Below are 22,530 nucleotides of genomic sequence, written 5' to 3'. Positions count from 1 at the left end.
TGATGGCATCCATAGCCTGCCTCTCCTGTGAGATCTGATGGGATGGGTAGGAATGATTAGAGGAATCATAGCGCTCCTTCTTCCAATTTCTCCCCATAATCACTACCCTATGATGTAGTTTGGTTTGAAAGAATGTGACTGGCCCAACACTTACCAAGCGCTACTTCTCTTATAAATTATATTGGGTTTATTTGTTCTGACTCTTCTCACATTTGTTTTGAACAGATAACCTGAAGCTAAATCATTCAAGAAAAAGGAGAAAAACTTTTCACATTTTTTAATTACGGTAAGTATGTGTGTGTTTGTGTGTGTGTGTGTGTGTGTGTGTGGCAATGTGCATTTGCATGTGTATGCATGTGCATCAGTTGTAGGCTTCAAAAAATTTTAGAACCTCTTCTGTAGGTGTGGCCTGCTTTGTGGGAGTGGCTTGGCACTTAGCAACCAAAATGTTGGCTCAGAAACTCTGACATTTGAAGCACGCAAGTCTTAAAGCTATCAAGTTGCAAGACTCTTGCACCCCTAACCCTTTAGGGGAAAAAAACCCAGGGGTGTTCAAACTTGACAGCTTTAAGACTTGTGGATTTCAACTCCCAGAATTCCTCCTCCAGTCATGTTGGCTCAGGAACTCTGACATTGAAGTGTGCAAGTCTTAAAGCTGTCAAGTTGCAAGACCCTTGCACCCCTAACCCTTTAGGGGGGGGAAATCCAGGGGTGTTCAAACTTGACAGCTTTAAGACTTGTGGACTTCAACTCCCATTCCTCCTCTCTCTCTTCATCTTGATGATGTGCGGACGGGCGGGGGGAGGGAGCTGGAACCGGTTCTAAACAGTACTATAGATTTGTGGAACCTCTTCTATAGAAGAGGTTAGAACTGGCAGGAACCCACCCCTCATGCTCATGTATATAGATAGGTAGACAGGTTTCAATGTGATAGATAGGCAGATGAGCAAACAAGATGTCTACAAGATGATATTCCACTTTGGAAGATCATCTTCTCTTAACCATAGCTCCTTCCTTTAGCAATTGGCTCCTTCAAACTACAACATTTCCAGGGTTGAATATCTTCTCAGTTTAAAACATAGCAATTTATTTCCACTGTTTCCTGTTCTTTAATCAGTTGCCATGAGAACTTCCAGTTTCTTATTTTGTGACTGTGGAATTTCCTTGGGAGACTTTGCTGACTTTGTCAACATCAGTTAAATTCCCCTTTACCGATGAAAAAATTTAGAAATTTAAGGAAGACAAAGCATAACTTTGGCAGAAGCCATGCTGCTTTTTTAGCAAGGTCATTCTTTTCTCTATTTTCTTTAATAAGTAGGTTTATACAATCTTTAATTGTGTTTGTGTCTGTCTTTCAGCAATGTTGACTCCTGGCAACTGCCTAGATTAGTCCCTGCAGTTTTCTTGGCAAGGTATTTTTGGAAGGGGTTGGCCATTAATTTCTTACCTGGAAGGGGCATTAAGGTAATGTAGCTATATATTCCTGTATTTCTCCATTAATAGATCCACAACATTTTTTCTTCTAAAACCTATACCAAATTTTAAAAGAAGTTGGGTTTGTAAGTCAGAATATAAACTTTGGATTTAAAAACCATAAATGCTGAAGCCAATGCCCACTATACACTTTATCAGTGAGTTTGTAGTTTTGAAGTCTTGTAAGTTAGAGACCAAGTATAAAAGTTGTGTACATGTATCCATATTTCAGTACTAAATCCTTGAAAAAAACTGGTGGTACGCGGAGCCATTTGTCAGGGGACGCAAGGCATGCATACGCTGGCCAACTGAGTTCAGCATTTTTTAAAGTCATGTTTTGCCCTCCCCAGGCTCCAGAGGCTTTATAGGAGCCCGGGGAGGGCGAAAACATCCTCCCCTGCTCCCCCCTCCGGAGGCCTCCGGAGAGCAAAAAAACGGCTCTATGGGCAAACCGGAAGTTTGGGAACAGACTTCCGGTTTGCTCGTAGGGTCGGTTTAAGCCTTCCAGAGGCTTCAGGGACCTTCAGAAGGCTTCCCTGAAGCCTCCGGAGGACTAAAAAAGATTCTACAAGCAAACCGGAAGTCACTCGTAGGGCCGGTTTAAGCAGTCGGGAGGCTTCAGGGACCTTCAGGAGGCTTCCCTGAAGCCTCCAGTCCCTGAAGCCTCCGGAGGGCCTCCGGAGGGCCTCCGGAGGGCCTCCGGAGGGCCTATGGTGCCTGAGGAGGGTGAAAAAAGCAATCAAAAATGGGGGGAGCGCCTCTCATGCATGCATGCACACTGCGGAGGTAGCACATTGCATTATGGGTGTGGGATGCCCCTGCACGACCACCCTGCGCTCCCCTTATGGCACATGAGCCAAAAAGGTTTCTCCATCGCTGCCCTAGAGTATCTGAAGACATCTGTTATTAGAATTTCAGCAGTTAACAATTGAGCTAAACTGAATTTGTATTACATAAAATTAATGGCACATTATTAAATATAATTGTATCTTTTCTCCAGAGGTAACAAGAATTTATATGGTAAATCCTCATCTTTTAAGCAGCACTTCTAAATATATTTAAAGAATATTTCCCATTAAAGCTATTGGAACTTTATCACATATTCTGACCTTATAAAATATATTAAAAAGGTAAAGCTTCACCTCACACATGTGTGCTAGTCATTCCCTCTCTAGAGGGAGCTGCTCATCTCTGTTTCAAAGCCAGCGCTGTCCGAAGACATCTCCGTGGTCACGTGGCTGGCATGACTAAACACTGAAGGCGCACGAATGCTGTTACCTTTCCACCAAAGGTGGTTCCTATTTTTCTACTTGCATTTTTACATGCTTTCGAACTGCTAGATTGGTAGAAGCTGGGACAAGTAATGGGAGTTCACTCCGCTATGTGGCGCTAGGGATTCGAACCGTTGAACTGCCAACCTTTATGATCGACAAGCTTAGCGTCTTAGCCACTGAACTACCGCATCCCAAAATATATCACATTGTAGTAAAAATAACTAACCAAGAAAACCAACAAAGTGGAAAAGATCCAAACAATATTTTTATTGGTCCAAAGTCTTTAAACTTTTTTTCTTCATATTTTATTATTTCTTATAGCGAAATTACAAAAAAATAAACAGAATACAAAAATAAAAACTGAACAAAAAAGAAGCATAAAATGCTAAAGAAAACAAACACCACAAACAAAATAACTGTAAACATAATAAAGAAATAGAAATGAAAGGGGGGAAAAACCCAAAGGAATAAAATAAAACAGAAAAATTAAAAAGTTACCAATACAAAAACCCAAAACATTAAGCATATAGAAATCAATCGCATATAATACTTTATAAAGAAATACTTGATAATAATATATTATCACATATAAAAAATTTAAAATACCTAAGAATTCCACTCTATTTATAATACACTATCATAACAAAGATGAACATACTGTGTTGTTTTCTGATTAGTTGAATCTATTGCATTTTCAAAAGAAATAAATTGCACATTTCCAAAATAAAATCCTTAATACCTACAATAATACCATCTTTCCAGGTTCTTAGAATAATTCTTTTAGCACTCGTCCATGCCTAATGCAATTTATAACTCCACAAAGACAGTAAAATTCCAAAGTTTGGGGATATAATTCAGTATCGCATTAACATATTTAACATTTAGAGATTGCCACATAAATCTCTCTATATAAAAACATCCCCCCCTGTGTGTGTGTGTGTGTGTGTGTGTGTGTGTGTGTTCCAGCATAACTCTGGAACATCTCAAGCAATGTCAACCAAACTTAGTAAACAGATGACTTACTCTGTGGAAACAAATACTGTGGGGGTAAGACACCCCTAACACCCCTCGGGGGGGGGGGTTCTGTTAAGATACACCCTGTTGTGCCTTAAAATGACTTCTACTGTACTGCCTTAAAATGGCTTCTACTGTGCAGCACAGTGGAGTTGCCATGATAATGGCTTCACAGTACTCCACAAGGGAGCTCCCTCTGGTAAGGGGGAAAATCCAACATTAGAAATTACGCTTCTGGAGGCACAGGGAAAATATTTTTAACTAATTTAATTGTCCTCAAAAGCAGGGCTCCGGGAGAAGTTGCTCTTGCAGGCTTCATAGTACTCCACAAGGGGGCTCCCTCTGGTAAGGGGGAAAATTCAACATTAGAATTACTTTTGGTCCGGACACTTTCCCCCTATAAATAAATACCTGGGCAACAACGGGTTATTGGCTAGTATACTTATATACAGTGAAATGCTATACAAAAATGATGCCAACAGTTCACAATACCAGATCATATGGATCAATGATTATTCAGATTTTTATATCTTTAATAAAGTAATTATGACACTGCCTGTCCAATTTAACTCACTGATGCCAAGGATGTCTATGTTTGCTCTCATAATTTCTCTTTTTTTCAATTTTGTTTCTCCCAAGTAATCTGCCTCTAACATATACTAGCTGTACTCGGCCACGCGTTGCTGTGGCCCAGTCTGGTTACATGGAAAAGAAAGAAAAGAGAAAGCGCAAGTTTCTAATATGTTTAATTTCACAATGCTTGTGGGTATACAATATTTTTTGTTGTTCCATTGTCTGTGCAGATATAGAGATTGTCTGGTTTGCCGACTCTAGAACATGCAACATATAATTGTCCATGTGAGAAACAATTTTCAATTGCTGGAAAGGCATTGGACGGGGCACATTTACCAAAAGCATACGAAGAAAGAAACATTCCCAGGGTGGTTCCCTTCGGGCAGGGCCATGCCGTTACCAGCAGCGGCAAGGTTCGTGAGGGTCTTGCTCACCTGGCAGGCCCTGCCACTCGCTGCACCGGCCACGGCTCCCCCGGCAGAGGTATGGAAGTGAGCCACGGTAGCCCCTGCAAGAGCCGCCATGGAAGACGCTCCCGCAGGCCCCAGCCTGGCGCCCTCCAAGCTCCCCGCGATGGGCAGCCTTTGGAATGACGGGCTGGATGAGGCCGTTCCAGACCCCAGCGTGGGAGGGAAGCTGGGGGTATCTCCCGTGGTCGCAGTAGTGGGGCGGTGGGTGGGTGCTGCTGTTGGTCAGGCCTCGGGGCTGCAGGGCCGGGCGAGGTTGGTTGGGGGAGAAGGTGCTGGGGCTGTCGGATTATATAATATAGTCTGATGTATACAACATAGGTGATCTTTTTTGTCATGGGCACCATCAATTGTTGAACTTCCTGAAAACTTTCCCCTAATATCATAAAAACCCTGACTACTAAAAGCTAGCCTTTGCTCATCTTTAGTAGTTTGGAGGCTACCATCAAGCCTGGAAGATCAGCTATTGATATCCATATTTGAGTCATGTTGTTATTGCCCTACAGCAGTGATGGCGAAACTATGGCACGCGTGCCACAGGTGGCACGCGGAGCCATTTGTCAGGGCATGCGAGGCGCTGTAAAAATGGGGGGTTGCGTGTTGTGTGCGCATGCGCACTGGGGGGGCACACATTGCATTATGGGTGTGGCATGCCGGCACATGACCCCCCCTGCGCTCCCCCCACTTGTGGCACGCGAGCCAAAAAAGGTTCGCCATCACTGCCCTATAGTGTTCTGGTGACATTTTTTACTGGATAGTTCACCATTGCTTTTCCTAACCTTTCCATTTATCTAGGCTTGAGACCGGCATATGGTTGATGAATGAAACCTCAACATCATTTATTTTTGAAGTAAATAAACTCCATAAAAAGGACTATAAAGAATTTGGCAGCTTGCTAATTCACTTACAACTTTCAGGAAAATAAATTAATATAAAGATCCAATAGTATCCGTAGTTCCTTAAAATAATTTCTGCGACTCCTTTCGGCCTGTTCATTCTAATGAAGAGTGCAGAGTGCTTTCAAGAATTTCCTCTGCCCCCTGCATGCTTGATTCTTGGCTTCTTCGTTAGGTTGGAAGAAGTTATGATTAACTGAATCTGGCAGGTGATCTACATTTTCTTGTGGAAAGATGTGTTATCCAGAGTTTTAAATCTGTGGTGCACTTCTTTTTCAAAAGGCCCTCCCAGGATTCAATTGACAACTGTTTCCATGTCGTTTCCCCTTTTGGTGAGAAAGTTGTTGGGGGTATTTTGGAACCTGCTTCAAAATACCTACAGGAATTGCCTGGACACTTTTCAATCAAGGCAAGGACTGAAACCACTCTGGCCATATTGGGACATGATGTTAGGCTAGGATGGAAACAGTATGTTCATTCTGATCCTACTAAACCTTTCATTAGTATTCAACACCATCAACCATGATAGTTTTCTGGATCATTTGTATAAATTGGGAATTAGAGTAATTCTGCTCATTCCTTAATGGCTGGTTCCAGTTAGTGGTAGCACAGAAAGAGCATTTGTGCAATTAGAATGGCTGCTCTAATCTAGCATGCCATAGGTTTTGGTGAACCATTGTCTGACTTTTAATGTTTACATGAAACCACTGAAAGAAATCAACTAGGAATACACTCAAGTTGTCCTATTGAGATCTAGATGGGATGAAATATGCAAAGGTTGAACCCAAAGAGATGACGTTGCCATTTCTCATGGTCTAGCCTGAGAGTATCTTTCAAGACAGGGCATTAACCCTGAAGAAGTAGGTCTGAAAGTCTCCCTGGACTTAGAGCTACTGTTGAATTAACAGTTGGACACACAGGCTTTGCCCAGTTTCAGTAGATGCACCAATTATGACCCTACATTGAGCTGGAGGATACAGGTTGCAATAGTGACTCATCAATTCACCACTACCAAGTCTACTACAATGTGCTCTACACGGTGCTGTCTCTGAAGACCAAGCAGAAGTTTCAGGTGATGTAAAATATAGTGCCTTGTGTTTTTATTATTTGGCATTCATCACCATGAGCGCATTATGCTGGGCTTTCAACTGCAAATTTAATGTTGGTTTTGAGCTATAAAATCTTGTATGACTGAGTGCCCAGGACTGCCTCTTTTAAGCAGAATCACCCATCTCCCAATAAAATCATTCTAGGAAAAACTGTTTGTGGTCCCTTCCTTTCATGAGGGATGTTAAGACAACATTTTTCAGGAGGACATTTAGACTTTAACTAATGGATAATATTTGCTATGTCATAGGTGAAAGCACTATCTATATATTATAATAATATATTGATGTTCACCATGGACAATTTACATGTTTATTATTAATACTGACTTTTTAAAATACAAACTGTAAGGAATTGACTGTAAATCCAGTAATATAAAAATATAATACATAAATGTATTTCTTAGCTGTTCCAGTAACACTGATCTTCTAAGTCGTCAATGTTAAGCACACATAATAGGAAAGAAGTTCCATTGGCCCCACTGGAGTTTACTGATGCACGCTGAACGTAATTCTTAGTCTGGTCATCATTCTATTTTTAATCACTTTAATTTTATTTACACTTTAAAGAAATCATGTAAATCATCATAAAGGGTTTTGTGGTGGAGGATGCAAACGTTGCATTATTTTGAACATTTTCTCTGAAAACTCCCTGGATGCCAACATTCAAGTGTCTCAGCATGTGCCTTTCGTCTTCTAGGCACTGCTGTTCAGGCTCTTGTTATTGTAACCTCAGTCCCAGATGTGGCGCCAAAAACTAGTGCACTCTATAAAAGTAACTGACAGCTCAGATGTGTAGCTTAGTGGAGGCCTAGAGAAGTTACACCAATGAGAAGCTGGCTTTTTCACAGAGCCACACATGTTTATAGTCTGCATTCTGCCGGTAGGAGAAACGGTCTAACTGAAAAGCCGTAATGGATTCATAGCAGGAATTAGGATTATTTCCCCCCCCCCCCCCAAATATCGAACAATCTAATTTCTCTCTTTAAGAAGGTGCAGTAAAACACAGTGAAACAGGCTTGTCAATTGAAATAAAGTCTCATTTGAATGAAATCCTGGACCTGACTGATATGCCATGGAAATGCACAGGAAATTATGAAAGAGATTTTTTAAAAGACAAAAATGTCAAATCTCATGTTTGTATAATTTTTTGCTGAACATGAAGTACCTTGTGAAGAAGCCAATAATTGTCTATCAGAATAATATTTTGGAACATATTGCATCAATTTCAGCCTGTATGCCACGGAAATATTTATATTATTCTGACAACTATCAAGATATTACTTCTTGCCTGCCCATATACAAATTAAAAAACAGTCAGGTTGCTCAGAAATTGGAAAATATTCCCACAGTATGCCTTTATCAAATTACAGCTAACTAATGCTACACCATTATGTTCTGAACCTGGTACCTCCAGATGTGTCATAATCCGATTTCTAGCATCAAGTGTATATGGTCATGTTGGCGAAAATAATGGTAGATGGAAGTCTGGCCAGTGACTAGGAAACTGATTTATATTTGTAGCTAATGTGTCTTTCGGATGAGGCACATGAGCATTGCTTTCATGGAAGTCTCCTATGAAAGGCTGTATGAAGGATCATAAAATATGTATCCAAGGATGCAGCACATGGTATTTCAACCAGTGGCTTGTTTATTGAAAGGTAATTCAATTTTGATCTCAGGTTTACCTGTACCGTTATTTTAAGAATTTTTTGACTGCCAATATTAATAGTAGGAATGCTGTTCATCTGGTGCATTTCCTAAATAAGACAGATGAATGACAGTATTATGGTTTTAAACATAAGGAAGAATCTATTCTTGTTTGAGTTTGAAAGAAACAGTTAATTGATAAGCATCCAAACAAGTGTAAGGAGTTCTTTGAAGAACTGGCGTACAATGTATTTGCATGCGTGTATATATGAGAGAAACCTGCCTTGCTCTGTAAGCAGAAAAATCTCCCTTGCTTTAAACAACAATCTATGGACTTTAGAAAAAAACAGAAAACCACTGGTTGAAATTTGACTGGGTAACTTTGGGCCAGTCACTCTCTCAGCCCAACTCATCTCAACAGGGGTGTTATCTTGGGGGAAACAGGAAGATGAAGGAGCAGTCTTGAGCTGCATGTGGGGAAAAAGGCAGGACAAAAATCTAAAGAGAATTGTTTAATTCTTTTTAAATTTGTTTGAGAAATTTTCCATCATTCAAGAGGCGGCTATACTGGAATGAGATGTGGAACATAAAGTTGAGGGCTGCACTCAGCCTCACGACCTTCCAGGAATCTACTGTGATGTGAGGCAAATGTGGCAAAACACATTTTATGTTTCATCTCCCTGAAGTGGCTTAAGGATGGTAAGCAACTATTACCATTCCTATCTTTAATTATCTAAAAAACAGAACATTGGGCCTAAAATCACAATTGAGGAGTGACTTTTGAGGTTGTTTTAAAGTCCTGAGATTGTTAAAGATGTCAATGTAGCTTGCCTCTAGGAAATCTGTTATAGGCCCTCTAGAGTGACTTTTAAAATGGTTTGGATTCTATAGTCAATTCTGCAACTATGACCATGTCATAATAGGTATAACAGTTTCTCCTATCTGCAAACTTTTAAAAATGATTCTACTGGTATAAAATATAGATTCTGCAAGATTCTACTGGTATAAAATATAGCACCTGTTCACGGTCTATTTGGTAAATATTTAGGATAAAAGTGGCGACGGAGCACAGACTTGTACACTCACTTTTGTATCAGGATAAATTTGGCTTTGATATAAAAATACTTAACAAAGCAACACTTCAAACTCAATACAATGACACGATGTATGTATGATTATATAGCAATGGGAATGTTTTTTCACATTTCTTCTTGGGATTTAAAAACAAATGAAGGATTCTCCAGCCCATTAACCACAACAACGCTAAGAGAAGCGAAAATTCCATTATCGTAATGACATAAGTCTGAAAGGTAGAGTTTTATTGTGTTGCTTGTATTGTATTATTCGTTGTGTGGTTTCAATTGCTAAGCACTTTTCTTTGGGGAAGAACGTCAGAGTCATGATTATTCTATTGCTAATTTTTCATATTTGATGGGTGGACAATAGGATAAATTATTATTTTATTCAACCAACTAATATAATCATTTTTATACACAGGGCAAGAGTGTCACCAGAGGGACATAGGTTATTGAAATGAGTCAAAAGGTTAAGAATCAAATTAAAATTTGCACTGACTTCAGCTCATTAAGAATGATTAAGGCATCACATTAGAAACAGACTGTCCTGCTTTAGATACAAAGCCAGCTGTTTACCTAGAGCCAGTCGGCAGTCACTCTCTCAATGGAAGCCGCAATGGCAATTCTGAAATGCTGCCAAGAAAACTGCAGGGACTTCTGCGAAACTTTGCCAGAAGTCAATACTGACTGGAAGGCACCACTGTTCCCACGCGCGCCAAAACAAAAAAAGTTTAATGGGAACAAGACTGCAAGGCATCGGAATGTTTTGGCGTGTCTGAATAGCGCTAAAAAAGAACCTAAAAAGTGGTTACTCTTATCAGTGCGATGCCTGCTTGGTCTCCACCAATATGTCCTAGAACCTCTCACCACTACCCTTAATAGGAACAGTGCCCGCAGGTGGTTTTCTCCGCAATTACGGAAGACCCATCCCGTCTCAGCCCAAACCTGCCTTTGTAATCCGCGCCTCCTATTCCACAGCACGTTGTGTTGTTGTCACCACTTGTTGCTGGGCGCTTCAGGGCACTTAGGAAGCAAGGAAGGCCCTTAGCCGGCGCTCCCAGTCCAGCAGTCCCTTAGCCTACGCGTGTTAACTAGAGCGGCGGCGGCGGCGGCGGCGGCGGGCAGGCGAAACTGCCGCCTATAAGCATTTCAGAGGCAGTCGACTCCAGTCCGGGTTTTGGGGCTGAGGACTAGCGAGCCGCAGGGAAAGGCTAGCAAAAGACCCCGCTCGGTCCGTCCACCCAGCTCGCCCGCCCTTTCGCCAACATCTGGGAAGCGCCGCTGACCTGCAGAGGGGAGCTATCCCAACACGGTCCCTAAGTCCCCGCCGGGCCAAAGCGCTCGATGGCTGCAGCGGCGCGCCCGGCCTTCTTGTCCAGCCCAGCGCATCCGCTGTAAGCGGCGGCGGCGGCGGCGGCTGCACCACCTCTGCTGCCTTGCCGCGAGTGCCTCGGCTGTAGCGGCAATAGCCGCCGCCGCTGCCGCCGCTCCCGCCCCCTCGCTCAGCCTTGCCCACCGCCCAGCCGAGCCGAGCCGAGCCCACTCCTTCTCGGTGCGGCGCGCTGAGCGGTGCTGGGCGCGGCCATGCAAGCGCGGCGTCTGGCCAAGCGCTCCAGTCTGGGCAACCGGCGCTTGAACACGGCGGGGCCGCCCTCGGCCGCGCAGCCTTTCCCGGAATCGGGCGGCCGCGGCGTAGCGAAGACCGAAAACTCCTGGAGGCCGCCTCGGCGCGAGGGCTCGGCGGCCGCCCTCGAGGAGGAGGACGAAGAGGAGGACGTGGTGGTGGACGTCGAGGAGGACGACGACGCCGACGAGGCGGAGGAGCTGGTCGGGTCGGGCAAGGGCCACGCCGCCGCCCGGGTAAGCCTGAAGGTGCGTCGCCGTCGCGAGAAAAGCGTCCCCGCCGTCAGAGGCTCCGTCTGACTCGGCTGTGGGAGGCGGGTGAAGGGCTCGGGGGCTGGGTGGGTCAGTGCGGCAGGTTATTATGGGGGGGGGGGGGGACCTTCATGATTGATGACAGCGGGGTCCTTCCTCGGGCAGCCGCTTGGAAGTTGAGGCAGGGCTAAGTCAGCCCCAAGTTGTAGCCAGGGTTAGAAAGGGGAGGAGAGAGTGCAAAGAGCAGGAGGTGTCTGAGCATACCTAGAGTGCCTTTGCTGCGCGGAAGATTAGGCGCCGTTCCACCCCTCCTTTGTAACAGAAAGGCACAGCTTCTTGATCCCGTCCTTGATCGGGGGGGGGGGGGGAGTTGTATCCTCCGCTGCTTTTCATTCATCTCAAATATCTACTCCGGAGAAGGGATTTCTGTGCCTGTCAGGTTGTATAACAATAGGCTTCATATTCGGCATTTATCTTATTTTGAGAAGAAATGATGTTCTGAAAGGCAGGCGCAGGGTGTTCCTATTATTTAATTTTCTACTTCTCAAACGCACGGTCAGTCGAATTTAAACAAGGAAAGAGATGGGATGACATGCTGGTTTTAACAGCCCTGCAGGGTTGGCATTCGCCTGTTTTGTTCCCCAACTCAGACAGTTAACTCGTGTAGTGCAAATAAAGATGGCTGTTGTTTACAATATTTTTTTAAAAATCAACCCTTTAACGAAGTCTGTTGTGCCTGATCAGATAATTTATCGCTGGATGATTTCTGTGATTAGACCAAAGTGGGTGTCCAGGATCAACAATTTTAATGGCAATAAAAAGGCTGGCTGATGGAAGAGGGCAAGATTAGAATGACCATTGGAGAGAATGATTTTTTTTAAAAAATAGCCGGGATGTGGGCACACACAGCTTTGAAATACATGCAGCTAAAGCGTATGCTACAGAAACAATAGTAAAGCTTTAAAAGGCCAAGGGGAATGCCAAAAAGGGAAGAAGGTAAAAATGACATCAGCCGGTAGAACTGCTGTAGTGCAGGAAAACCAACTGTATATAAACCCTGCACTTCTAATACATGCTTAGGAGTAGTTTGTGTATTACAGCACCCAAAAGGTAACAGTACGTTCAATAAATCTTACTACTCTCAAATAAATATAGGTTACATTTTGGGAAGATGCAAAGAAACCAAATATATTCTATGGCATTAAAATAAAAGCTATATTAGAAAAGCAAAAGCAATGAAAGCTTGGTTATTGTACAAAAGTTGGTGTGTGAGCGTGTCCATCAGAGAAACAAATCTCTGCAATTTCTGCAGCAAACCTGTGATTTATACTCAGAATTTCCACACCGCATTTTAAAATCTTCAGTACAGCTAGATGCAGAAAGATCAGTTAAAACATACTTATATATTTTATAATTTAAAATATTAATAAGGGCAAATGTGTAAAGTATTTTGAACAAGCAAACATGGCTCTTGAATCAGCATCATGGACTAAATTTGGCCCCAAATTATTCTGACAAAGGTTATGTCTTGATCTTATTGATCCAAAGCTCAGTTAAATTGAAGATTCTGATTTTTGGCTTTTAAAACCATAAACATTCTAAATTTAAGTAGATAAATTTCCTATTTGCTTTGATTAACCTTGAGGTTCTGTTCAGATAATGAGCAAAAGTAGTATGCTCAATTATATCAACAGTTTTCCAGATTGAGTTTTTATTCAGAAAACATATTTTACTGCTAGTTAACACTAGTTAACATTTTGTTGTTTAGAAATATGCTTAAGAAAAAAAAGCTTTCAGTAGTAGGTGATCCTGCTGTTTATATTTTTTAAATTACTTTTTGTTTTCTTGCATTTTGTTGTGTAATTTTGAGACAAAATGTTCTTCAACACATGTTTTAGCTATTTGAATTTTATTGTAAAAGAAAAATTGGAATAGATAATATATGCTGCTGGTATTTCACTTTACAGGTTTTTCTCTTGCATTGTTTAACCAATACTAAAAAAAATCAGAAAACATAGATGATTAATGTATTAACTCTGTTTGCTCATATCCTTAAATTAGCATAAATTAGAAAAGTCAACGTCAGTGAGTTTTGCAAAAACAGGTTAACTTAATTAAAAGTAGAAAGATGGCCTATTGTTACAAGTTTGGTAGATAGCTATATGATTGCTCCTGATGTGATTTTTTTTTACTCAGATGAACTTTTTGATATGCAATAAGTTTATATATTGCATTTCAGAAAATATGCCTTGTTTGTTTTTGGCCTCCTTTGTGAGTAGTATCTACAAAGACTATCGGTCTTTGTTGTTTTCCCTCTCAGCTATGAGAAGATAATATTATAACTAATAATGATTTCGCAAAGTGTGTGAAATTCAACTACTGTCTTAAAAGAGCGGTCTAAGGCTAAGCATAGCCATGTTGTTAAAACTGTAAAGGGACAAGTTGAGAAAAACACTACTTGTATTTGGCTTCTCCACAGACTTTTCTCAAAGAATTATATTGGTAGTGAATATGGCATATTTTTATGCAGGTTGCTAAATACTTCCTGACACATAGTAGTTACTTGTGGAGCCAATTTTTTTTGTTGTTGTGAAGAATAAGCTTGACCAAAACAAAAAGTGGCAAAGTTTTTGTGTACAGAAACATTTATGTGCTAAACTACAGTATGTAACATATAGAAAAAGGTCAAATTTTCATGGTGCAAGAAAGGAAGTTGTTCAGCAAACTTACTATCCAGTGGAAATGTTCTTTTGTCCTAAACTGCTTACAGCAGAGTTTCCTCAATATATTTATATACAATTAGGACATTAAAAAAAATAAAGTCGGTATTCTGAGTAAACAAGCAGGCGACGTAGAGAAAGCTGAACAAGGGATTTGTTAGCAAAAAATGTTGAAGAACTCGGTATATGTTTGTACATTTTTAACTTCTGGTGACTGAGCTAGTTCACATATTATTTTCTGATCATCTGAATTAGAACTAGTAATTTTTTAAAAAAATCTATGGAAAAGCGGGGGTGGGGGATAGAAAGATTTTATCTCCATTGTGCTTTCCAAAGGCATCCATGGAGAGATCAAAAAAGTTTGAATGGTAATCACAACTGCATGACTGAAACTCCACCCCTTTTGTTTATGAATTAATATACATACATAAAATGATAGGGCTTCAGCTGCACAATTACAACACTATCTTGGCTTTTTACCCCTTTATTATCTTTGCAGAAGTTCCTGGGGTTTTCTTGATGTACAAAATCATTCTCTATAACAAAAATAGTTTAAAAAATTCAGTGTGATGGTTAAAGAAAAGGAAAGGTATAATAAATAGTACTGCTTCCTTGGTAGAAAAAAAATGCAGTTATAGAAATAAAAGCAAGTTCCTTTTACATCCTTTGCCAGCAGTGGCAGAGGTTATATGGTTCCTTGCAATGGTATATTGTACTTAAATTATTTATGTAAGTTTATTATTTAAAAAATAAATTGTTTGTGATAGTAACCTTTACTGCTATCTTACATTTAGGAAGTAAATCTTAATTTCAAGTAACCTGAACAGGTAGTTCTTGACTTATGACCACAATTGAATGCAAAACGTCTGCTGCTAAGCGAGACACTTGTTATGTAAATTTTGCCTTGCTTTAACAACCTTTCTTGCCACAATTGTTAAATGAATCACTGCAGTTGTTAAACTAGTACAGTAACATGATTGTTATGTGAATCTGGATTCCCCATTGACTATGCTTGCAACAAAAGGTCATCACACGACCCAAGGACTTTGCAACCCTCATAATATGAGTAAACTGCCAAGCATCTGAATTTTGTTCACATGACCACCATCATAAGTGTGAAAAATGGCCATAAGTCACTCTTGTCATTGCCATTGTAATTTCAAATGGTCACTAAATGAACTGTTGTAAGTCTATATACCAAACTGTATACTGCTTGATTGATGGTGGAATACCATTCATCATTTTCCATAATAGAAAAATGGAAGCAAGTAGGGACTAGATTGGGCATATCACTGAAGATCAGTGTTATGTATTATAGTTTTCCCTCTGGTCCGTTCTGCTAGGGGGCGCTGTGCTCATCGCTGATTGGTTACCTGTTTGACAGCTGGCATATATAAAGAGCTGTCAAGCAGGGCTCAGCTGTTGCCAGTTAGCTGAGACGCGCGAAATGTGAAGTGCTGCATTTGGCAACCTGTTATAATAAAAGCTGTTAGCTGCTTGAAGTCCTGGCTCGCCTCCTGTCTGTCCACCCGCGTTCTCCCAGCTAGAACATTGGCGACGAGGGTGGGATACACAGAGGAGGAGCCCAGGCAGAGCTGTTGAAAGATCACTAATCTGAGCTAAGTCACAGAGCTGAATTTTCCCTCAGGGAAATCACTTGATGAAAGGTCGAGCAAGTCACTCACTACGAAGAGGGCCTATGATTACCCCCCACGGAGAGAAAAGAATTGCCTCAGGATGGCTTCAATGAACACATTGGCCATTTTTAATGGGAGGCTCCAGTGGGGCTACAGAAATGGGACTCTTATATTTCCCGTTTCAAGTGTTTTTTAGAAGCCAACGACTACACTGATTTAACTGAACAGCGTAAGAAGTCGTGCTTCCTAAACCTATGTGGAACAGAGATGTTTAATTTGGCGGGAACCTTAGTGGCCCCTCACTCCATCCATACGGTGTCCTGGGACGTGCTGATGGCCAAATTAAAAAATTACTACGCCCCTACCCCGTCTCGCATGATGCGTAGGTATGCGTTTTACAGAAGGTTCCAACGTGAGGGAGAGTGTATTAATGAATATGTGGCTGCATTATGGGCAGCGGCTCTCCACTGTAAGTTCAAGGATTTGGATGAGGCACTGACAGACCAAATTGTGTGTGTGGGGGGGGGTTAGAGACCTCCGGATACAACGCCGCCTGCTAGCCAAGCCTGAGCTGGACTTACAGACAGCGCTGGATGAAGCTAGGGCAGTGGAGCTGTCAACTAAATCCACAGAAGAAATACAAAGATCCTCAAAGCTGCCCTCAGCGGACAAGGCTACCAAGGTGCACCATGAAGACATCTTCAATGAGGACTGGGCTGACGGAAACAATGATGTACATCGCTTGAAGGCGGAGCAAGCCAGAGGTTGGCAGGGTAAGAGTCTTCCCCAAACTAACTGCCCGGGTGCGGAGGTAGGCATGATAGAGTGGAGTGCCGTTTTAAAAATACAACCTGCCTCCGTTGTGGGAAGAGAGGCCATTTAGCGAAGGTATGCAGGGCCGCTGTGCCCTGTGCGAGTGTGCTGGAAGGCAACTCGCAAGGCAGCAGTCAATACGTCAGGAAGCCTTTCAGATCAGGCAGACCCCAGAATTTCAGAAAACGGGATTCCTGTTTTTCTGTTCAGGAAGACAGGGAAGAGGCTGAGGTGGAACAGATTATCCACAGTCCAAGAGGAAAAATATTCCTCACGGTTAAATTGGAGGGCAGACCCTGCCAAATGGAGATTGACATGTGCTCAGCTGTCTCCATTATATCCTGGGCAACAATTAAAAGGATTGTGCCTGCCATATCCCAAGCCAGCCTAAAACCATGTTTCTTAAAATTGAGGGATTTCCAGGGGAACCCCATCCCTGTACTGGGAAAGTATTTTTGTAGGATGGTTTTTAAGCAATATAACAAAAAGTTGCCACTCATTGTGGTAAAAGGCCCCCGGCCAAGCTTGCGTGGTTTATAGTGGTTTGAAGCCCTAGGGCTGGCCATTACAGGAATTGAGTAGATTCAGAGCACTCCATATTTGGACATGCTCATTAAGGAATTTCCTGAAGTTTTCGGGGAAGGTCTGGGGAAGTACACGGATACTCCGATTTCTTTTAACCTTGACCCCCAGGTTCCTCCACTGCGGCTGAAGCTGCGTAGGGTACCTTTTGCATTAAAACCCAAGGTGGACGCAGAAATTGATAAGCTGCTGGCTCAAGGGGTGTTAGAGCCAATAGACCACGCCCGTTGGGAAACCCCAATTGTGACCCCAGTGAAGAGCGATGGGTCTGTGTGCATCCGCGCTGACTTTAAATGCACTTTGAACCATGCCTTGCAGCAGAGAGCATACCCTGTGCCTGTAGTGCAGCATCTGCTGCACTCTCTGGGTCAGGGAACCATATATGCGAAGCTAGACCTTGCCCAAGCATATCAGCAGTTGCCTGTGGATGAGGCAACTGCTGAAGCCCAAATGATTATCACGCATAAGGATGCGTTCAAGTGCAACCGGCTCCAATTTAGAGTCAGTGTGGCACCTGGACTTTTCCAAAACTTAATGGAAAGGCTACCAGGCGTCGTACCTTATTTTGACGACGTCCTGGTATCAGCCGCTCCCTGACCAACCTCCTGACCCGCCTGCTTACTGTGCTTCGTCGTTTCCGAAGTGTGGGGTTAAAACTCAAAACAACCAAGTGCCAGATCGCGGTGCCACAGGTCGAATTTTTGGGATTTTTAATTGACCGCAACGGCATTCATCCTAACCCCAACAAAATGCTGGCCATTAAGCAAGCCCCTACGCCTACCACAAAAGCCGAGCTGCAAGCCTTCCTAGGTCTCCTGAACTTTTACAATATGTTCCTCCCCCACAAGGCTTCTGTTGTGGAACCGCTCCACAGATTGCTAGACCACTCGGCGAAGTGGGTCTGGGGCAAGAGGGAAGCCATGGCGTTCGAGACTGTAAAAAAATTTCTGACATCTGAGAGTGTCCTGCTCTAGTACGACGAATTACTCCCAGTTGTATTGACTTGTGACGCGTCTCCCTATGGGGTCGGAGCAGTCCTAAGCCACCGGCTGCCGTCGGGCAGGGAGGCTCCAATGGCATTTTTTTCTCGCACTTTGTCCTCCCCTGAAAGGAACTATAGCCAGCTAGATCGTGAAGCTTTGGCTATAGTGGCTGGGGTGAAGCGTTTTCATTCTTATCTCTACGGCCGTCACTTCCACATAGTGACGGATTACAAGCCCCTGCTGGACATCATCGCCGGAGACAGACAGACACCCCAAATCCTGTCTCCCATATTCACAAGGTGGACTGTGTTCCTGGCTGCTTACAACTATACATTGCACCACCAGCCCGGAAAACATATTTGCCATGCCGACACGTTGAGCAGATGCCCTTTGCCCATCACAGTAAAAGACCCAGCGCCTGCCTCCGAGATTTTGCTGATCGACGAGATGCAGCTACCGATTACAGCAGCTGATGTGGCTGCACACACGAGCCGGGACAAGCTACTCTCCAAGGTGCTTGGTTGGACTGTATGAGTATGGCCGCCTAAACCACTGGGCACCGAGTGGCAACCTTACTCCACCAGGCAGCACAAACTCTTTATCTCAGCAAGGTTGCCTCCTGTGGGGTGGTCGAGTGATCATCCCTGTCTCCCTACGAGTAGCGGTGCTGTCGACTCTTCACGATGGCCACCTGGGCATAGTCCGGATGAAGTCACTGGGCCGGAGCTATGCTTGGTGGCCGGGCATGGACCAGGACATTGTGCGGTGGGTCTCTGGCTGTTCACAGTGCCAGGAGTCCCGATCTGCCTGTCCCAGAGCTCCCTTCCAGAATTGGGAACAGACAAAGGCTCCGTGGTCCAGGGTTCATATGGACTTGGCTGGCCCAGTGAAGGGCCAAACTTTTGTTGTTATTGTTGATGCTTATTCTAAGTGGGTTGAAATTGCTTTACTGTCTACCACCACTGCCCCTGCCATTATCAAGGTATTAAGAAGGGTGTTTGCGACCCACGGGTTACTTGATCTGGTCATTTCTGACAATGGGCCCCAATTTACTGCAGCTTTGCTAGGCACTTTCTTTGCCAGGCTAAGAGTCAGACACGCTTTTGTAGCCCCCTTCAACCCAGCGGCCAATGGTTTAGCGGAACGCGCGGTTAGAACAGCAAAAGAAGCATTAGCTAGATTTGGGCCCCTAAATTGGCAGGAAGATATAGATAAGTTCTTGCTATGGCAGCATGCCACCCCATGCTCCACAACAAACAAAAGCCCGGAGGAACTATTAATGGATCGGTGCATTAGAACCACACTGGACAGGCTACACCCCGAATACACCCCTGTAAAACCTTTAGACTCTCGCAGCCAACTTAAGGGATTTTCAGTAGATGCACCTGTCTATGCAAGGAATTACGCTGGCCACCCACTATGGGTCCCTGGGTGGTCAGGAAAATCATGGGCCCATGCTCATACCTCATAGAGGGTGGCCGGGTATGGAGGCGTCACATTAATCAGCTGAGAAGTCAGCAATTTGACGCAAACATGGCAGAACAGCAGCAGGGCCTATCCAATAGGCAATCCACAGATAGCTCAGAGCAGACGCCTAGGTCACCCGAGCGGTCGCAGGGTAATAAAGGAAATCCAAGAGACTTACCTGTTCTTCCCCATGGGTCTCCAGTGTTGACAGAGTCTGAGGAGGAAGGGTATGGGGCCATAGGGACCGCAGCTCCAGAAGCTGGGGCAGAAGTTCCTCCAAGAAGGTCAGGGTGGATTCGATGCCGCCCGAGCTACTTAAAAGACTACGCATGTGCATTCTAAGTGTGAAGGAGTGTTATGTATTATAGTTTTCCCTCTGGTCCATTCCGCTAGGGGGCGCTGTGCTCGTCACTGATTGGTTACCTGTTTGACAGCCGGCATATATAAAGAGCTGTCAAGCAGGACTCAGCAGTTGCCAGTTAGCTGAGACGCGCGAAATGTAAAGTGCCGCATTTGGCAACCTGTTATAATAAAAGCTGTTAGCTGCTTTCTCCTGGCTCACCTCCTGTCTGTCCACCCGCGTTCTCCCAGCTAGAACAATTAGTATTCTTGAATGTGATTATTTTGGGTAGTAAATTGCTTTGAAAGTCTTTTCTGATATACAACATTGCAGAGAGAAGACAATTTTACTTAAAAATAAATCTCTTGAGTTGAGCTTAACCCTTGGTTGATCATGTGCTCATGTCTATATGGTTCTCCTCCTCCTGAAATATGGAAAGAATATATGGCCACTGCTTTTATTTTTGATTCCCATTCTAGACCATACTCTAGATCAGTGGTGGCGAACGTGCCCACAACCATAATGCAATGCCCTCCGCCCCACGCATGTGCACACAACCCCCCCTGTGCTCTCCCCTGCGCATGGCCGCAGGCCTCACTGAAGCCTCCAGACTTCCGGTAGGTCCATTTGCTGTTTTTTTGCCCTCCCCATGCTTCAGGAAAGCCTTCTGAAGCATGGGAAGGGCAAAAAACAGCCCAACGGGCAAACCAGAAGTTCATTTCCGAACTTCCGTTAGGCCCATTTTCATCCTCCACAGGCTCCGGAGACTTTCCTGAAGCCTGCGGAGGGTGAAAACGGCCTTCCGCCTCCCTCTGGAAGGCCGAAAATCAGCTGGCCAGCACCCACATGCACACTGGAGCTGACATAGGGCAATGCCTCACATGCCCTAGATATGGCTTCGCATGCCACCTGTGGCACGCGTGGCATGGGTTTGCCATCATGGGTCAACGTGAGGCGCTGCCCTGTCAGCTAGCCAGCGCGCATGCGTGAGCTGGCCAGCTGAGTTCACCTTTTTAAAAGCCATTTTTTGCCCTCCCCAGGCTCCAGAGGCTTTATAGGAGCCTGCGGAGGGCGAAAAGAGCCTTCCCTGCCCTCCCAGAGGGCCTCCGGAGGCTTCAGGGAGGTCATTTCCGGTTTGCTCGGAGGATCCTTTTAAGCGCTCCGAAGGCTTCAGGGAAGCCTCTGGACGGTACCTGAAGCCTCCAGAGGGCCTCCGGGGGGGCGGGGGAGGCTCTTTTCGCCCTCCCCAGGCTCCTATAAAGCCTCTGGAGCCTGGGGAGGGCGAAAAAAGCATGTAAAAATGGGGGGGTCACGCGTTGGGCGCGCATGCGCACTGGGGGGGTCACACATTGCATTATGGGTGCGGCACGCCAACACACACCCCTGCGCTCCCCGCACTTGTGGCACGTGAGCCAAAAAAGGTTCGCCATCACTGATCTAGATATTTCCTATGAGGGTCTTCCGGTTTCTTCCTGGCGCCGATGGCAGGCTTTCTCTGAGCCTGTCAGATCAAGAGACAGTTAGAGGTGTTTTTTTACGATCTTTAACACCTCGGACACTCTTAAATTCTTGGAATTTATGAGGGAGAGATTCAGCTGTTGGGTTGAGCCCCTCGTGTAACCTCCAGGTGGATTTATAGCCTCTGGAGTGCGACGAGGTTTGCCCCCCTTCGCAGTTGTTGTATTCTCCTGTCTTTTTGATAACCTCTGCTAATTAGCAGAGCCAGTCGCCGGGAACAGCCTTATCATCTCAACATCTCAAGAAGGAAGCAAGACTTTTGCAAGTATTTTAAGTCTTAATTGGGGGAAAAAAAAATCTTTAAAAAGAACGCTACTGCTGAGTTTGAGAGGTGTGGGCTTAGAACAAAGGATTCAAAATGGCGTTGATTTATAGCTGAAAACCTACAGAAAACGAAAGCTAATTATTTGCTGATAGCCGGGGCAGTAAAGGCGGAACGGCTGAAACAACCCTAACTATTAACAATCTTTAAGCCAGTTTTCATAACCTGAACTACTTAAATGTCAACGTTTTAACTTCGAGCAACTTAGAAAGAAACATTTGCAAGTAGACAGCTAAAGGCGGCTGAAAGAATTATTAATTATGGCAACGGAACCAAAAGCTTCCCCAGGTGCTACAATAAATTATCAGGATTTCAAGGACATTATAAGGGAAGAAAATGCTTTTTTACGCAAAGAAATTAAGGAGGTTAAAGAAATGGTTCAGGATACCATTAAAAAACATGATCATCTTGATAAAAAACTACACACTTTAGCCACAGGTCTGTCAGAAGTTGTTCTTAAGGTGGACAGGAAAGTTGATCTTCTGGCTTTGGATTTGGAAACTAAAACGAAGGAAACAGATTTGAAACTTGTTGAAATGAGGGGAATATGCAGAGGATGGATAAGGAGATTATTATGATGCAATTCAGATCTATGGAGTACGCTGTTAGACTGAGGGGTATCAGAGAAAACCCCAGAGAGGATTTAAGAAAAGCTTGTGCTGATGCTTTGGCCATGTTATTGAAGATCCAGGATTCTTCTGAGATTTTTGCAAGGATTGACAAAATTTACAGAGTTAATTCACG

General features: G+C 43.7%; 1 protein-coding gene across 3 annotated transcripts in view; it reads left to right on the top strand.

Moving 5' to 3' along the window:
- Positions 1 to 10,995: 10,995 nt before the first annotated feature.
- ZNF704 (zinc finger protein 704) overlaps positions 10,996 to 22,530 on the top strand; it is a 57,857-nt gene continuing 46,322 nt past the window's right edge. The window contains exon 1 of one of the 3 annotated variants that reach the window (XM_081952150.1): positions 10,996 to 11,401. In XM_081952150.1, the coding sequence (XP_081808276.1) occupies positions 11,114 to 11,401 (288 nt within the window). In that variant the 5' untranslated portion in view covers positions 10,996 to 11,113. The remainder of the gene's footprint in view (positions 11,402 to 22,530) is intronic. The other 2 variants (XM_081952148.1, XM_081952149.1) reach the window with 2 other exon arrangements.

The sequence above is a fragment of the Natrix helvetica genome, assembly GCF_964273705.1.
Source record: "Natrix helvetica genome assembly, chromosome: 4".
Lineage (NCBI taxonomy): Eukaryota > Metazoa > Chordata > Lepidosauria > Squamata > Natricidae > Natrix > Natrix helvetica.
This window is presented reverse-complemented; position numbering and strand designations above follow the sequence as displayed.